Consider the following 15,798-nt stretch of genomic DNA (forward strand, 5'->3'; position numbering starts at 1 on the left):
TCTTCATATCCAATCTTTATGACTTTTTTCTTTATTGCACTGGCCCAGTCCTCCAATTCAATGTTAATCAGAAATGGTGATAGCAGGATGTTTTTGTCTCATTCTTTATCTCTAGGGGAAAGCTTTCCCAATCGGTCATCCTTAAATACAATGTTTGTTATAGGCTTTGGAAGATAATCTTCGCCAGAATAAGGTTTTGTTGTTTTTTGCAAACTGGTATTAAGTCTTCTCAAGTGATTTTACTGTATCTGTTAAGATGGTTATATGATTTCTGAATATCTTTTATATGTAAAATAATCTCTCCAGGATCTTATTAGTATAACCTATGTAGTTGTGTATGTAAGGAAATTCAGAATATGTTGGTTTTATCACCATTTTTGAAATATACCTAAAATATTCTTAAAATTTCATTTCTGATTAAATTTGTAACAAACCATATGTCTCTGTTTCATAGAAGCTTTGAACCGCTGAGTTCCAGTGTTGAGATCCCAACTGAGATATATGTTGTTACTTTGTAGGGAAACAGTCTGCATTAGATCCCTTCATATTGCTGAACCTTCTGCCAAACTCAACTGACAAATATTACACTTACAATGGCTCATTGACATCTCCTCCCTGCACAGACACTGTTGACTGGATTATTTTTAAAGATACAGTTAGCATCTCTGAAAGCCAGGTAATCTTGGAAATTCAAACAAATGCAATCATTTAAAGCAATTTAAAAATAATTAGTTTCTAAGCTTTACTACTGAATATCTATTTTAAAGCATTTACAGATGCCTTTGAATCAGATATGTTACATTATATGTTAAATGATCTTTTCCCCAGTTGGCTGTTTTTTGTGAAGTTCTTACAATGCAACAGTCTGGCTATGTCATGCTGATGGACTACTTACAAAATAATTTTCGAGAACAACAATACAAATTCTCTAGGCAGGTGTTTTCCTCATACACTGGAAAGGAAGAGATTCATGAAACAGGTATGTATTGAAATATAATTTTTCTACTACTTTTACAGATTTTATGTTGTAGGCAGTAATTGTGGAATAATGGAAAATATACAAGACTTAGATATTTAGAAATATTTGATTATTAGCTTTGTCACTTTAGATAAGCTGTTTAACTTCTCTGAATCTCAATTACCACATTTATACAATAGCATTTAAAAATAGCTGTTCCTCCCCACATGAATAACCCCATTTTGCAGATGAGAAATACTGAGATTCAATAACGAAAGTGATTTTGTTAAAAGTAATAGATAGTAATAGTAATAGATAGCAAAGCCACATACACACTTCCAAAATCACTTCATGGTGTTTGCCTGTGCTAAGAGCTCTAGGAAATGAATGATTAAGAAGCCGTGGTGTGCAGAGCTTGAGGAGATCACTTCTAGTTGGGGTAGTCAAGAGCCTCTGCGAGGGAATGACATTTGAGTGGAGTCTTGGTGCGTGATTTGGGTTTTAAGGTGCTCACGTTTGTGTTGGCAGCTCCAAGGCAAGAGCGTAGCATGAAGTAGGGATTGAAAGCAAATGCACTGAATTATTAATGAATACAAAGGGAGTTTTTCCCCCTGGTTTCCTTCTTTGGGAGAAAAGAAGTTTGTCGACCCAAGCAATGGAGAGGACTCCAGGGGGAAAGTCTCCAGAGTGCCCTTTGTGTCTTTTGAAGTTGACACAACAGGGCAGAAGCCTTTGAAAATGTCCAGAGGACATAATCAGATGCATGTACTGACTTTTCCTTTTCAGTTTATACTGATAGTGTACTGGTTAATGAAAGAAATAGGTGACGTGGCCTTTGCTTTGGGGACTTCAAACATTTCCAAGTACATGGCCATCTTTGATTTCAGCTGTACAATGAATTTTTGGCCATCTAAAGTATTAATCTAATAATCATCTTCTTTTGAAGATTAGTATTAAAAAAGCATGTTTTTTTAAAAACATTACATGTTTTAATGTACCGTTTGTGAGAATTACTTATCCTTTAACAACAACAAAATAGAGCCCAAGACAACAGTGATGAATAGCTACTTTTAACGTGACAATGAGTTTCTAGTTAAATTGCCCCCAAAGGAAGAAATCTCATTACATTTCTACCAGCAATACTAAATACTATAACATTCTGTCTGGTAAATAATAGACAATTGATTAGGAAAAAAAAAAAAACTAGATTTAACCATCTCCTTTTAGAAAATATAATGTACCACATAACAAATTAAATAAATATGATTTTTTTTGTTATGTACTTTTGTCAGTTGTATTTTATTAAAACTCTTCAGTCGCTCTCCATTGCTTTTAGAATAAAATCGAAACCATTCATCATTACATGGTAGGTCCCGTTTAGCACTTACGAGTCTTAGCGTTTACTCCCCACCACTAGCTTCCTTCTCTCATACTGAACTCTTGGACATCCCCTGAAGAAGGAAGGCCACGTTCTCCTAGGTTACATCCCCTGAAGAAGCAAGACCACATTCTCCTAGGTTACATCCCCTGAAGAAGGAAGGCTACGTTCTCCAAGTTTACATCCCCTGAAGAAAAGAAGGCCATGTTCTCCAAGGTTACATCCCCTGAAGAAAGGAAGGCCACATTCTCCGAGGTTACATCCCCTGAAGAAGCAAGACCACATTCTCTGAGGTTACATCCCCTGAAGAAAGGAAGGCCATGTTCTCCCCCTGAAGAAGGAAGGCTACGTTCTCCAAGGTTATATCCCCTGAAGAAAGGAAGGCCACATTCTCCGAGGTTACATCCCCTGAAGAAGCAAGACCACGTTCTCCTAGGCTACATCCCCTGAAGAAAGGAAGGCCACGTTCTCTGAGGTTACATTTTACATGCTGTTTCCTTGCCGTGGCATGTTCCTCCCTGCTGTTTCACTTGTTTCTCTCCTCCTCATTCTTCAAAACTCAAGCAGACTTTGCATCCACGGGGGAACCATCCCTGCCTCTATCTCCATCCTCATCAAGTCTGCCTGTGGCCCTGGCATAGGACTGTGCACTTGTGAAGGTGCCATAGTCATAAAGTACAAAATGAACGACGCTCATCTGGAGGTGTGTCATATGCCCAAGTGCTCCTGTGTTCTGCGCATCCAAAGTACACAGTAGTTGCCACAATATGACCATTGTCTGTTTACTTATTCATCTCCCCCATTGGACTCTGAGCCCATGAAAGAAGTAACTAGTCTTTACCTCCATTGCTGGGCTAAAGTAAAGTTCTCATTCACCAAATACCGAATGATGGAAAGAATCCATTTTCATACAATAAAACTGAGTGGTTGTGCTTGATGGGTGCCTTTTGCCCTGTTTAAGTATAAACCAAATGTAGTTCCAATTCAGTGTCAGATATTGTTCATTTCACAGTTAAGTGATGAAGGCTAAAACAAAGGCTATTTGTTTTGAATAACAAAAACAGTAATAACTTCCATGTACTGTGTGGACCAGTGTGTTCAACCAGGCATTGAACCATATGGATTTGATTTCAGCCTCCCAACACCATCATGAAGTTGGCTTTTTTTTTTTCTCATTTTACAGTTTGGGAAGCTGATGTTAAGTGGCTTGCCCAAGTTCACAGGACCATAAAGGGCTGGAGTCAGTATTTGAACACATCTCATTCTAAAGCCTTCCAGTTTGTTCTGCTGTGCTTTATAAGGGAACATAATTTCTGCATACATAATTTATGATGAAATTTTATAATAAAAACTGATTCTTAATGACATGAAACTTTTTTAAAAATAGCATTGGGTTGGGGCGTCAGGGTAGCTCAAGTGGTCGAGCACCTGACTGTTGATTTTGGCTCAGGTCATGATCCCAGTGTCATGGAATCAAGCCCCACATCAGGCTCAAGCTGGGTGTGGAGCCTGCTTAAGATTCTCTCTCTCCCTTTGTCTCTCTGCCTCTCTCTCTCTCTCTCAAATTAAAAATTAAAAATTAATAAAAATTAAAAAAATTAAAATGTTAAAAAAATAGCGTTGGCTTTTTTCAAAAACTGGAGTGATCAAATTCTTAATTTTTCCATCATGAATGTTTTGCATTCAGTAAACACTATCATTTGCCATGTGCATATTCCTGTGATGGTTTTCTTCTTTTTTTAAGTTTATTTATGTATTTAAGGGGGGGGGGGCGAGCAGAGAGAGAGAGAGAGAGAGAGAGAATCCCAAGTAGGGTCCACTTAGCTTGATCTCATGACTACAAGATCACGACCTAGGCTGATATCAAGAGTCAGATTCTTGATGGACTGAGCCACCCAGGTGCCCTAGTTTTCTTCTTAGTACACACACTATCCCCCTTCAACTTTCTGAATTTGAAAATAAAAATTGAGGATTACATTTATATCCAGGATTTAATCTTTATTAAATTTAATCTGAAGATTTTTTATTTTTTAATAAAAGTTCGATATTACATGAACATTATTAAAAAGGCAGAAAACACAGATAAGCACACAGGAAAAAAATAAATTTCCATATAATGTCACAGTCCAGGGATAACCACTATAAGGGCTTTGGTGAGTATCTCTCCAGGCTTTTGGCTTAAATTAAATATATATTATTATATCTCACAAAAGGGAGACTATACTACATATATGTTTGTTGATTTGATTTTACTCAGTGGTACAAATATATCATTAATGCACCATTCTTAATTTTGTGTAGTATTCCACTGTATACTTATAACAACTTACTAAACCTGTTCCTCAATTTCGGACACTCAGGTTATATTTATATATTTTGGTGCTATAAATATCTAGCATCATCCTTTTGACCAAGACAGAAGTAAAGGGTGGCATGAAGTTGTCAGTTTTCAGTAAACACGTTGTAGAAAAATATATTTTGCACAAAACATTGCAAACAATTGCAAAAATCACATAAGATCTGTATATCTATGTAAACTCCTTGAGGGTAGAGATCAAGCGTTATTCATTTTTGCATTCATAGCAGGAACTCAATAAATGTTTGTGAATGAATGCATAGTTTACCAGAACTTCAGTCCTTTAGTTTTGCATTTTTATGTAGAGTTGCCATTTATTAGAGGCGTTTCTTTTTGGCATCATGGAATGGACACTGACTCTTCTGAGAATCACAGAATTTAATAGAACCTTGAAGGAGTTAGTAAAAACTGTCTTTTAGATAAGGAGGAATATGTGTGAATAACTGTATGAACCCAGCAAAAGTATAATGTAGGTGAAGTTCAACTTTATCCCATGCTTTCCAGACACCAGATGCTTTCTCGCTGCCTTCTTATCCCACTAGCAGGACTCTCCCACTAAGAAGCAGGGGCGTTCTGGAGTACAGTGGGGAAAATCTTGGGCTTTAAAGTCCATAGACTTTTGGTATTAAACCTCAGTGCCAGTACTTATTAGTTATATGAAAATGGTCAAGTTACTTCACCTATAACATGAGTTAGAAGGGCCACCTTGTTGTGAGGTTTAAATGGGCTAATGTTTGCAAAGAAATACAGTCTCTTGAACATAATGTGTCCCAGACTGAAAGCTACTACTATTGTAATGTGTGTGTATGCACACTTGTGTGTGTGTGCACATATGAGGACAAACTATCACAAGTATGGGGTGCTATTCAAGTTTCCCATGTTTAAGACTTTTGTTGAATAAAATCATAAATACACTTCAGATCTCATTTGCTAGCCTTGCAATATATTCAATGCAAAGTTTCTTTAATAATACAGTATAAAATGCTTTTCAAGGTAGGTTTGCATGAAAGGAGTGTCCTTATAGCTTAATATTGCATTTGAGCTATGAGAAATTTTCTGTAATTTCCTGGAAAATGTGATGAATTAAACATCACTAGACTCATCTTCTTGAAGGTCAGTAGTTTTAAATAGCATTCATTAAGGGCATGTGTACGTTAACACTGCACTCCAACTGTATGCAGAAACGTGACCTGAAGATTATTTACTTCTTAGAAGGTTATATATTACAAATTGAACGGTTGATGGAGTTACAGTGTGTCCCTGTAAAAGACTGACTGAATTAAGCAGAATCTGAAAGATTCCTTTTGGCCACTTATCTAAAGTAAGCGATGCAATCATTGAGAAGTACAAATCAGTGGGGGATAATTTCTAATTACTATTTTTAACATTTGTGGGCATGTTTACATTTGTTTTATTAAGATCTGCTGCCCTCTGAGGGGAAATGATGACCTTAATACTGGTTGTCTTCTAAGTCTGTAAATCTTCGAGCTCCTCACAACAAAGTCATCAAAATACCTGTCTCAATATTTTTTGAAGTGAGGCTCATTAACTTCAGACAAGAATGTGGTAGATTCATCAGTGTGGATCACAAAGTATTTCTGTCATGGGCCATGTTAAACTGCACCAAACTTCAACTCAGTGGGAAATAACAGTAAAGTCTAGTGACATCTTAGGCAATTGCGACATTTTCTCTGCCACTCCCCAAGAATCACCACTCTGTCTTTTTACCTGCATCCGTGGTTGTACTCGTAATCCATGGAGCTAAGGCTGGTCTCCCTCAGGGCACCTGCCCTTCTTCCAAGCTAAGCACAGAACGGCAAAGAGTCCGGTCTCCCTTAGCCATCCGCATCAGCTTTTGTGTTTAGCTGAGAGACTGGTCACAGCCAGAGTTGTCATTTATACTTCTCCTTCTTTGTTTATTTCCCTTTTCTTTTTCCACTTTTTTTTTTCCTTCTAACACTCATTGCTTCACTCTTTGGTACTCACTCTGCAAGTAATGTGCATTCCTCTGTATGAGGTATTTACTCTTCATATAAGTTTATGTAAGTGATGAGAAAATACATGACTTTGTATCAGCCAAAATTTTGTGAAACTTTTACAACTCTGAGTGGGAAGAACGTGTAATTTTGAAAAATACAAGCTAACTTGGTCTACATGGCATATTTTTTACAAGTTTATTTTGCATTCTTCTGTCAATGGGGTCTAGGACGTAGGAACTCAAAGCACCCATTATGTTTAATAGCTTACTGAAATTAAAGGTTAGAAGTTAGCACAGGAACGAGCTTCCTAAAGGCAGGAACAGCACTGTCTGTAGTTGTATGTCCAGAGTGCCTGGAACCAAGTAGATGAGAACTGAATGTTAAAAATAAGTTTTGGGGGCGCCTGGGTGGCTCAGTCTGGTGAGTGTCCGACTTCGGCTCAGGTCATGATCTCGCAGTTCATGAGTTCGAGCCCCGCGTCGGGCCCTGGGCTGATGGCTCAGAGCCTGGAGCCTGCTTCCGATTCTGTGTCTCCCTCTCTCTGCTCCTCTCCTGCTCACGCCCTGTCTCTCTCTGTCTCAAAAATAAGTAAACATTAAAAAAAATTTTTTTTTAAGTTTTGAAGGAAGAACACTTACAGCTTCTTTATGAAGGAAACTACATCCTCATTCTTTATGTGTGAGCAACCTTGCATTTGTACTGAAGCACTTACTTGTATTCTGTGTGACTTGACATGGACCCCAGATTTGTCACATGATTTGGCTCATGGCCAAGGGTTTGCAGGAACCAGTTTCTCCTTCTTGGCCAGCATTCCTGAGAGAATCAGTAACTGTGACCCACATCACATTTAGCTTCTGGAAAGGAATCTAGACAGACGATTCAGTCCTAAAGAAGAAAATGAGACATCAGTCTAGTTCTGAACTCCCCATAAACAAGGAAATTATTTATTGTCATGATTTTATCAATTGGTAGCTTATATCTGATGTCTGAGTATATGTTGATCTGGAGAACCATTCTTGATTTTCAATCCAGATAATGTGCTTTATGCAGTATATGCCCTTCTAATAAGATAAGTCCATTTCAATAAGAAGTATAAGAAAACCTGGAAAATTTAGTGAAAATTAATAACATACCCCATGGTCATACCCTGCTTTTTTTTTTTTTTTTAGAACACCAAGTAGTGTATATGGAATGAACTACATTGTTATTTTAAAAATCCATTCCTACCTTATAGAAGGTCAGCCCTTTGGCAAGATAATAAACAATATACAGAAGTACAGGTTTTTCCTCTTGAAAACATTTTATTTTATTATTTTTAAATGTATTTATCTTGAGAGAGAGAGAGAGAGAGAGAGAGAAAGCAGGAGAGAGGCAGAGAGAGGATAGAGAATCCTTGCTGTTATCGCAGAGCCCGATGTAGGGCTGTGTCACACAGCCCTGGGATTATGACCTGAGCTGAAACCAAGAGTCAGATGTGCAACTGACTGAGCCACCCAGGTGCCACTTGAATAAATTTTAAAGTATATCATCTTTACCCCATAAAATCCTGTATTTCAGCATCTAAAAGGTAAAATTTAGTTGCAGCTTTATGATATATTACTAAGCTACTGTGATTATCAATAAACAAAAGGAACATTAAAAAAATAAATTTCTAATTAAAATGTAAGTTTAAACTATTAAGCGAATTATCTATAAGCTCTTACAGATTTATAAAGAAGAAAGCAAAGAGAGAAAAACTTAAGGACAAGGAAATACAAGTTTCTTTTTGAAGTCCTACTTCATATTAATGCTGATTCTTAAAATTTGAAACATCTGCTGATTTCTACAATTAAGGCGAAATAAACACAGACATTCAACCAAAGTAATTTCGCGCTAATTAGGCAGCAGTCCTTTGGGTATTTTGCAGCTAATAATTTATATTTTCTCAAGAGATTTTTGCTTTGTGTCTATGCATGAAACTGTAATGCGTTTTAAGGTAATTTCATTTTGTAGGAAGAGAATAGTTCACTTTAAATCATTCCTACTCTCTAAAAAGTGGGATTGATTTTTGTAGGACAAAATATACAGATTATACTGTCAAGAATCACTTTCAACCTTCTGAAAATGAACTTGGGCTCATTAGAAGCAAGACTGAGGCAATCCTTTTCCTCAGTGATATAGTTTATGTGAGTAGCTCACTTTTGAGATGATTCGATGGTCTTATGCCATCTGGTGGCCAGTACGGAAGTGTCACTAGATAGGACACTGAGGGTGTAGTGTAGAATTAAATTAGAATACATTTTCTTATTCTGAATTCATACTTTTTCGTAAATTTGTGGCTTTGAAGAATTGTTCTTTTATTCCCAAAGGAACACCCCATCCTAAATCCTTAATAGACAAAAAATAATATTACAGTTTTTACAGTGAATAATCTTGTCTCCCAAGTCATAAAAGTTATACATGCATTATTTAAAGTATATATATTTATATTTTTCTGGATCATTTACATACCATTGCTAGCATAGCATTCATAGGCTAAAACTCCGATTATAAATACTGTATATAAAAGTGAAGTTTCAATTTACAAGGTCAGTTGTTAGTTTTGGGTGCCCTCCTGTGTTCACAAGCAAAACTACAAACTAATAGAGACCAAAGTTTTTTTTGATCACATTCTGATGCTCTTGTTGGGATGTTTTCATTGAGTTTTTGTGGCAGTGACTTAAGTCAACCGCATGGTCTCATTTAGTGGCTTTGTAACATCAGGTATTTCCCAAAAGCAAAGCTTGGATTCTGTGAGCACATCAATCTTTAGCTTGACCTTTCTCTCTCTTTTACAAATTTATTTAACCCATGAAGAGATTATATTTATTGCTTTGCTCCATTATCACAATATCACAAAATTGTATAATTTTTATCTTTGTAATTATTCCAAATTCACATTATGAGTGCATTTCAGAAAATATCAAAATACTCTTTTTGATGGGACTAAATTTTTGGCATGATTCTCAACATAGACTTGAATTAATTTTAAGAAGTCCCTGAACAATTTTCAAAATACTTTTTTCAGATCAGACAGAACAAATTTTCCTAAAATCAGTTGCTTAATCTATTTAAAATGCCAAAGTGGTATTTTTGTCAGCAGGTCCCCAAAATTCAGAAATGATAGTTTTAGTTGTTCTCCTATGCTTTTCTCGATAGGGAACTTTAAATTATTTCAAAGATTTTGAAACAACAAAATATCTGATAATAGACCATCTTTTATAATTTAAATTCTCCTCCTTCTGAGATAAACATATCTGTCAGGTACCAAACAAGAGAGATAAAAACATCATGAACTTGAAGTTATCATTTGTTTATTTCTCAAGTTGAATTTGTATGCCAAATATATTCCAGATAGGGTTCTAAGCAATATGGAAATAAAAGCTGTAGTTCTTGTGTTTATTATGTACTACAGGAGTTAAGACCTGTTCAGGGAGGAGGCAGGGTGGGGGGGAATAATATAAGAGAACATGCAGTTAAAGCAATAGTAGTGTTAAAACAAAACAGACAATTCAAAATGACACAGATCACTTCCGCAGAGATCAGAGGGTGCATAACAAGAGGGAACATTTGACCTAGACCTTTTCTGAATGGGAAGGTAGACAGGTAGGGAAAGAAGTATTTTAGATACCCAAAATGGCAGAAACAAAAACTTCACAGTGGAGAAGTGTAACTTTTTACCTTCTGTTGAAATAAAACAGAAATTTTCATAGAGTATGTCTCGTTTGTTAAAATCCTCGAGGCTGACAGTTGTTTCAATAACTTTTTTTTTCTCTGAAGTTTGTAGTTCAGAACCAGAAAATGTTCAGGCTGACCCAGAGAATTATACCAGCCTTCTTGTTACGTGGGAGAGACCTCGAGTGGTTTATGATACCATGATTGAGAAGTTCGCAGTTCTGTACCAGCAGTTAGAAGGAGAAGACCAGACCAAGCATGAATTTTTGACAGATGGCTATCAGGACTTGGTAATTATAAGATCAATTGTTTCATGTGTTGATAACACCATAGCTTAATTTTCAAGGTAGGAACTTACAAATGATTATATATTGTTGCTCTAAACTTTGTATGAAACTCTCCAGTGGGGAGGAGGGGAAACAGAAGCAATACTAAATTAGGTCCAGACTCACAGTGAATCATACACTAGGCTCTTACTTGTTTTCAATTACAGGAAGATTACAGCTTTGCCAACAACAACATTATAGAGTAGACACGTAGAGAAGACTTCGAAACTAGAGTTCATCTAGTGTAGCCTCTCTTTAAAAATAAAAGGTCTCGAAGAACAGTTGACTGTGATCTCACAGTTGTGGAAATAATTGGATCTGGAACCTCCGTGCTCTGATACTGCCATGTATCATTTCTCACACCATACTCTTCCGGCACAAGAAAATAAGAGTAGGAGACACTGCATCAAAGTTCCAAGTAATAGATGTGAAGTTAATTGTGTCAGGACTTTTTAACACAAGTCAGATCATCTTTAGGAAAAGATCCACTCCCTCCTCCTCCCCACCCATGCACACGAATTAAAGAAAATAAAGTGTGGTGTGGTATGGTTGAATCACTACATTATACACCTGAAACTAATACAGCATCGTATATTAACTAATTGAAATTAAAATTAAAACTTTTTTAAAAAGTCCAGATTCTTTCTGACCTGGGCATCTCAGTATTAAACTTTGCCTTGGTAGGGAAGGATTGGCCATAGATTGGGGTCTGGTTGAGAAAACCCTATCTGGTTATGGCCTTAGGAAAGCCCCACTGCAAGTCAAAGACACTGGACAATGTATTTGGACAACTGGAGTCCAGCAAGGCCTGGGAACTTGCATTTAAACAAAAACTGTCTTTGTTATCATGGTGTGGAACATCATGTGGGCAAATTGATAAAACATGTAACAACTTTTTAATCCGGGTGTTTAGAACAGAGACGCTGTGAACATGGATGTTATATAATTTATGGAAATTTGCCATTTTTCACTTCATAATGATATTAAGAAGATAATTCTATTACTACCTGGCTTATATATTGTTATGATAAAGAGATAAATTGTGTTTTCATTGTGTTTTTTCACATTTTGCTCTTTGCAAATAGTCCATGTTTATTTGTCTAAAATATTAATTTGTAGTTTTGGGTACTCATTTATGAATTTGATGAGTTCTAGTTGAAAATGAAACTTTCTAGAACTAAATTTTTTAAACAACAAAAAAGCCTAGTTTTCCAGTATCTTCATAATTCACAGATATCACAAATCCAACTTAACAACATTGCATAAACTTTTTCTTAGATTAATAAGATATAAATATTTTTCATTGACAGAAGTCTATTATGTTAGTACTCTTATGAGAATAATACATTTGGGAGGCCTGGGGGGTTCAGTCAGTTGAGCCTCCGACTTTGGCTCAGGTCATGATCTCACACGTGGTGGGTTTGAGCCCCAGGTGGGGTTTTGTACTTCGAGCCAGGAGCCTGCTTCAGAACTTGCACTACCCCCCCGCCCCGCCGCCACCCTCCCCTGCTTACACACACACTCTCTCTTTCTCAAAAATAAATATTTAAGAAAATTTTAAAAAGAGTAATACATTTATATAATTACTGACATATTTCTTTTAGGGTGCTATTCTCAATAATTTACTACCCAATATGAGTTATGTGCTTCAAATAGTAGCCATATGCACTAATGGCTTACACGGAAAGTACAGTGATCAGCTTATAGTCGACATGCCTTCTGATGACCCTGGTAAGTGCTCTCCTGATATGCCTTTATATAATCTACATAAGGAAGCTAGTTTACTTACTGGATGCAGTGGTGCTTTCTCTCTGACTTTATATTGTTTTGGTTAAAAGACAAAATGATTTTTTTTTTTTTTTTTTTTTTTTACCTGAATCATCTGCCAATTTTGTGAAACATGGAAACCATTTTCATTCAGCAGATCTGGGACAGGACAATAAGTAAATTTATTCTAAATACTGAATTTTTCTATTTTTAGACTAAGAATAGCAAAACTGATTGTTACGTCTGTAATGGTCATTGAATGAAAATAGCTATGTGAATATTAAGACTTTTATTTTGATAATGAACAGTTGGTTTCATTTGTGTTTATTTCCTTTTTCAGCCCCCAAAGCATTTTGTAGTAAGTATATACGTGATCCTAGAATCATGTGAGGTACTTTGAAATATCTATACAAAGCATCCAACAGTTTATCTTAGATATTTTTATCCACTTTGTATACTCCTGTGTGAAGTGGGGGAGAGTGCTTTTCTCCTAGCTGATTTGCCAGTACTGTTTCACAAAGTAAAACAAAGATATTGTTTCTAATTGTTTTTGTTTTTGCATGCACCTTCTCTAAGTATTATGGGGAAATCTTTTGATCTAAAATTTTATGAAGTAACTGAATGAAGTACAGATCATAACTTGACAATTTACAAATGCATGTAATTAAAGTCTCTCTTTTGCTAATATAAGCAGTTTTAAAGTAATAGAATGAAATATATATGTACGTGTACATATGTATATGTGTATACACACAGACATCATGCATATGCATATTTATAAATATATGCAAACGTACATACATAAATGTAATATTCTTTGGTCTTCCCTACCATGAGTCTACTCACTGATATTTTTATAAATTTTTAATAGAGATGGATGGTAATAAATTACATTAATTATAGCATATTCCAGTTTGACATATTGAAGGAAAACTGATGTGTATTGATTAGCCTTTGTGGTCTACATGATACAACAGGGTCTTTAATCCATTATGAGCTTGTTCACTGATTACCTCATAGTTGTTCTCACTAGTTAAACTTTTAAGTTAAAGTATATATGTCAGAGCACTGAGGATAGGTTAGGTATCTTTCTAAAACACAGGCTACAAACTTGCCAAGTTACTTCCCAGATTAAAATGTTGACGGCTAATTAATATTACTACTATTATGATGGCAATATCACTATTTGATATTTCTTATGATCTGCCTCATGGCCTGTGTATAATGTATTGCTTTTATATAGCATTTTTTTTTCAAAATGAGGTTATTTTTAAATGGAATGTGAGCTCTAAATGCTATTGAAAGGGGAGTATCAAATTAACTGACCATAGCTTCAGTTATACTATATCATGCACTGACTGCCGTCCCTCTGCAACATTCCCCATATGGATACACCTAGAAATTCACATCTTTAGCAGGGCATCATTCACCATATTGGCCAGTATCACATGTGAATTGATGAAATGTGGCATAAAAATGTCCTCTAATCCTATTGTGTATTTCAAGATGTGGATTATATTAAATACATTCATTTCGTTTACTACATTGGTTTAATTATACTACTCTCATTTCTGCACATAAAACAATTTCCCAGGAGTTTACAAAAAATAATTGTAGTTATTTATGTTACGCTCTTTCTCACTGTATCCACTCTGCCAAGTTTTAAACTTTCTGAATTTTTTTGTTTTTTCTTTTTGAGATGTTTATTGCATAAAGAAAAACAGATCAAATATCTATTTTCTACAGAAGTGGTTTCTGAGTGATCCTTTTAGACTGAGTCTACACTGGCACAAAGTACAACATTCTTGTATCATTTGTAGCACTTTCACATTTGTACAAAATAATAAATATTACACTTGGTTTCCATTTATTCAAAGGCTGGGGACACTGTTGAGCTAATGAGATGTTAGTTTGGGCATACCATTTGATCTCCATGGATGTCTCAGTCCCTTAAAGCATTTTGTACAGTAATAATGTTTTAGTAAAAGATAGTGTTTGATTTGATGTTTCACTATGATATTCCTCTTAAAAGCAAAGGTTAAAAACTTAGATGGCTTATTCCTCAGTTATTCCTACCAAAAAGTCCTTCATCAAAAGCCAATTTACCCAAAGTTTGGAGTCTTCTCATTTTTCATAAAGAAAATATTTGTTCCTTTAGATCTCATTTTTTTTCTGATCTAAAAGGCTGCAGTGGCATTTCAATTCATGTATTTTCAATTTGTTACCAAAATTACATTATTTTAAATACTTCTACAGTCAATACGTCACAGTAAAAGTTTTGAAAAAAGTACTGTCTTGAGGTTTAGTGTGATGGTGCCCGCAAGAATCTTATGGTTTATGTGGCTAATAGAGATGTAAGTGACTCTTGAGTTTGCTGTTTATTTCATGGTTTTTATTAGTACCATTTCATCCTGTTAATTATGTTGTTCATTCCCTTAGTAACATTGTAATGTACCCTAGTGAGTTATATTTTATTATTTTGGATAGGCTTTTTTCTAAACACTGTATTGTTCTTTGCTTTTGTTAAAAAGAAATGAAGGAGGTTATTTATAACTGCCCTCATTCTTTCAATTGTAGATTTCACATATGTTAATCAATATCCATGAAGGAAAACTCAATCTCCCAAATTGTGCCCTTAACTTTAGCTAATCTGATTATTGCTTGTGCATTTTAATTACACTTGCTGTGTACAACAGTATCACCATAAAATTGGCATCCATGAATATTACTATAAATTGCTATTTTTAAATCCATGCATAAATGCATATTAAGAAACCATTTAAATTTGTCCAGGAAACCATTTTAAGGTTAAACTGAAGTGCATAGTCTTTGCAAATACTTTATAGAAAATTATATTTATGAAAAAATAATCCATAATTTATGTCATTGTAACTAAAATAATCGTGTCATTTTAAAATCTATAATATACAGTTAATTATTATACAATTATAGAGGATATTATTTAAGTACATATTTTAGAGCCTTAATAGTTATATGTGTTAAATTTACATGTGTGGTGAATTAGATCAACACATTTTTCTGTTGGTGCGTGCTTTTCAGTTATTTAACAATTGTGTTTGTTAAATCACTATACATCTGTCTTTGTTCTGCCTGTACCACCCTATGCTATGGGTGTTACAATAATATTTAAAATCACAGTTTGAAGAGACTGTAGTCTACGTTGCTTTGACTTTTTGCCTGTGAGACTTGGCTTTCCTTCAAACAATTAAATAAGCCTTGTTTGCCAACCCATGTCAGTGTTGCTTTTTTGTGTTATGGAATATTAATGTGGTACTAACATGCTCTTTTAGAAAATGTGGCATTACATGTGCTCCAAAACA

General features: G+C 35.2%; 1 protein-coding gene across 1 annotated transcript in view; it reads left to right on the forward strand.

The window, feature by feature from the left end:
* Positions 1-15,798, forward strand: part of PTPRZ1 (protein tyrosine phosphatase receptor type Z1) — a 165,730-nt gene that overhangs the window by 94,923 nt on the left and 55,009 nt on the right. Inside the window, exons 8-11 of the mRNA XM_047095241.1 lie at positions 519-676; positions 829-979; positions 10,470-10,654; positions 12,295-12,421. Of these exons, the coding sequence (XP_046951197.1) occupies positions 519-676; positions 829-979; positions 10,470-10,654; positions 12,295-12,421 (621 nt within the window). The remainder of the gene's footprint in view (positions 1-518; positions 677-828; positions 980-10,469; positions 10,655-12,294; positions 12,422-15,798) is intronic.

The sequence above is a fragment of the Lynx rufus genome, unplaced genomic scaffold, assembly GCF_022079265.1.
Source record: "Lynx rufus isolate CCGP_SWC_20201006 ecotype Redwood Valley unplaced genomic scaffold, mLynRuf1.p SCAF_4, whole genome shotgun sequence".
Taxonomy (NCBI): Eukaryota; Metazoa; Chordata; class Mammalia; order Carnivora; family Felidae; genus Lynx; species Lynx rufus.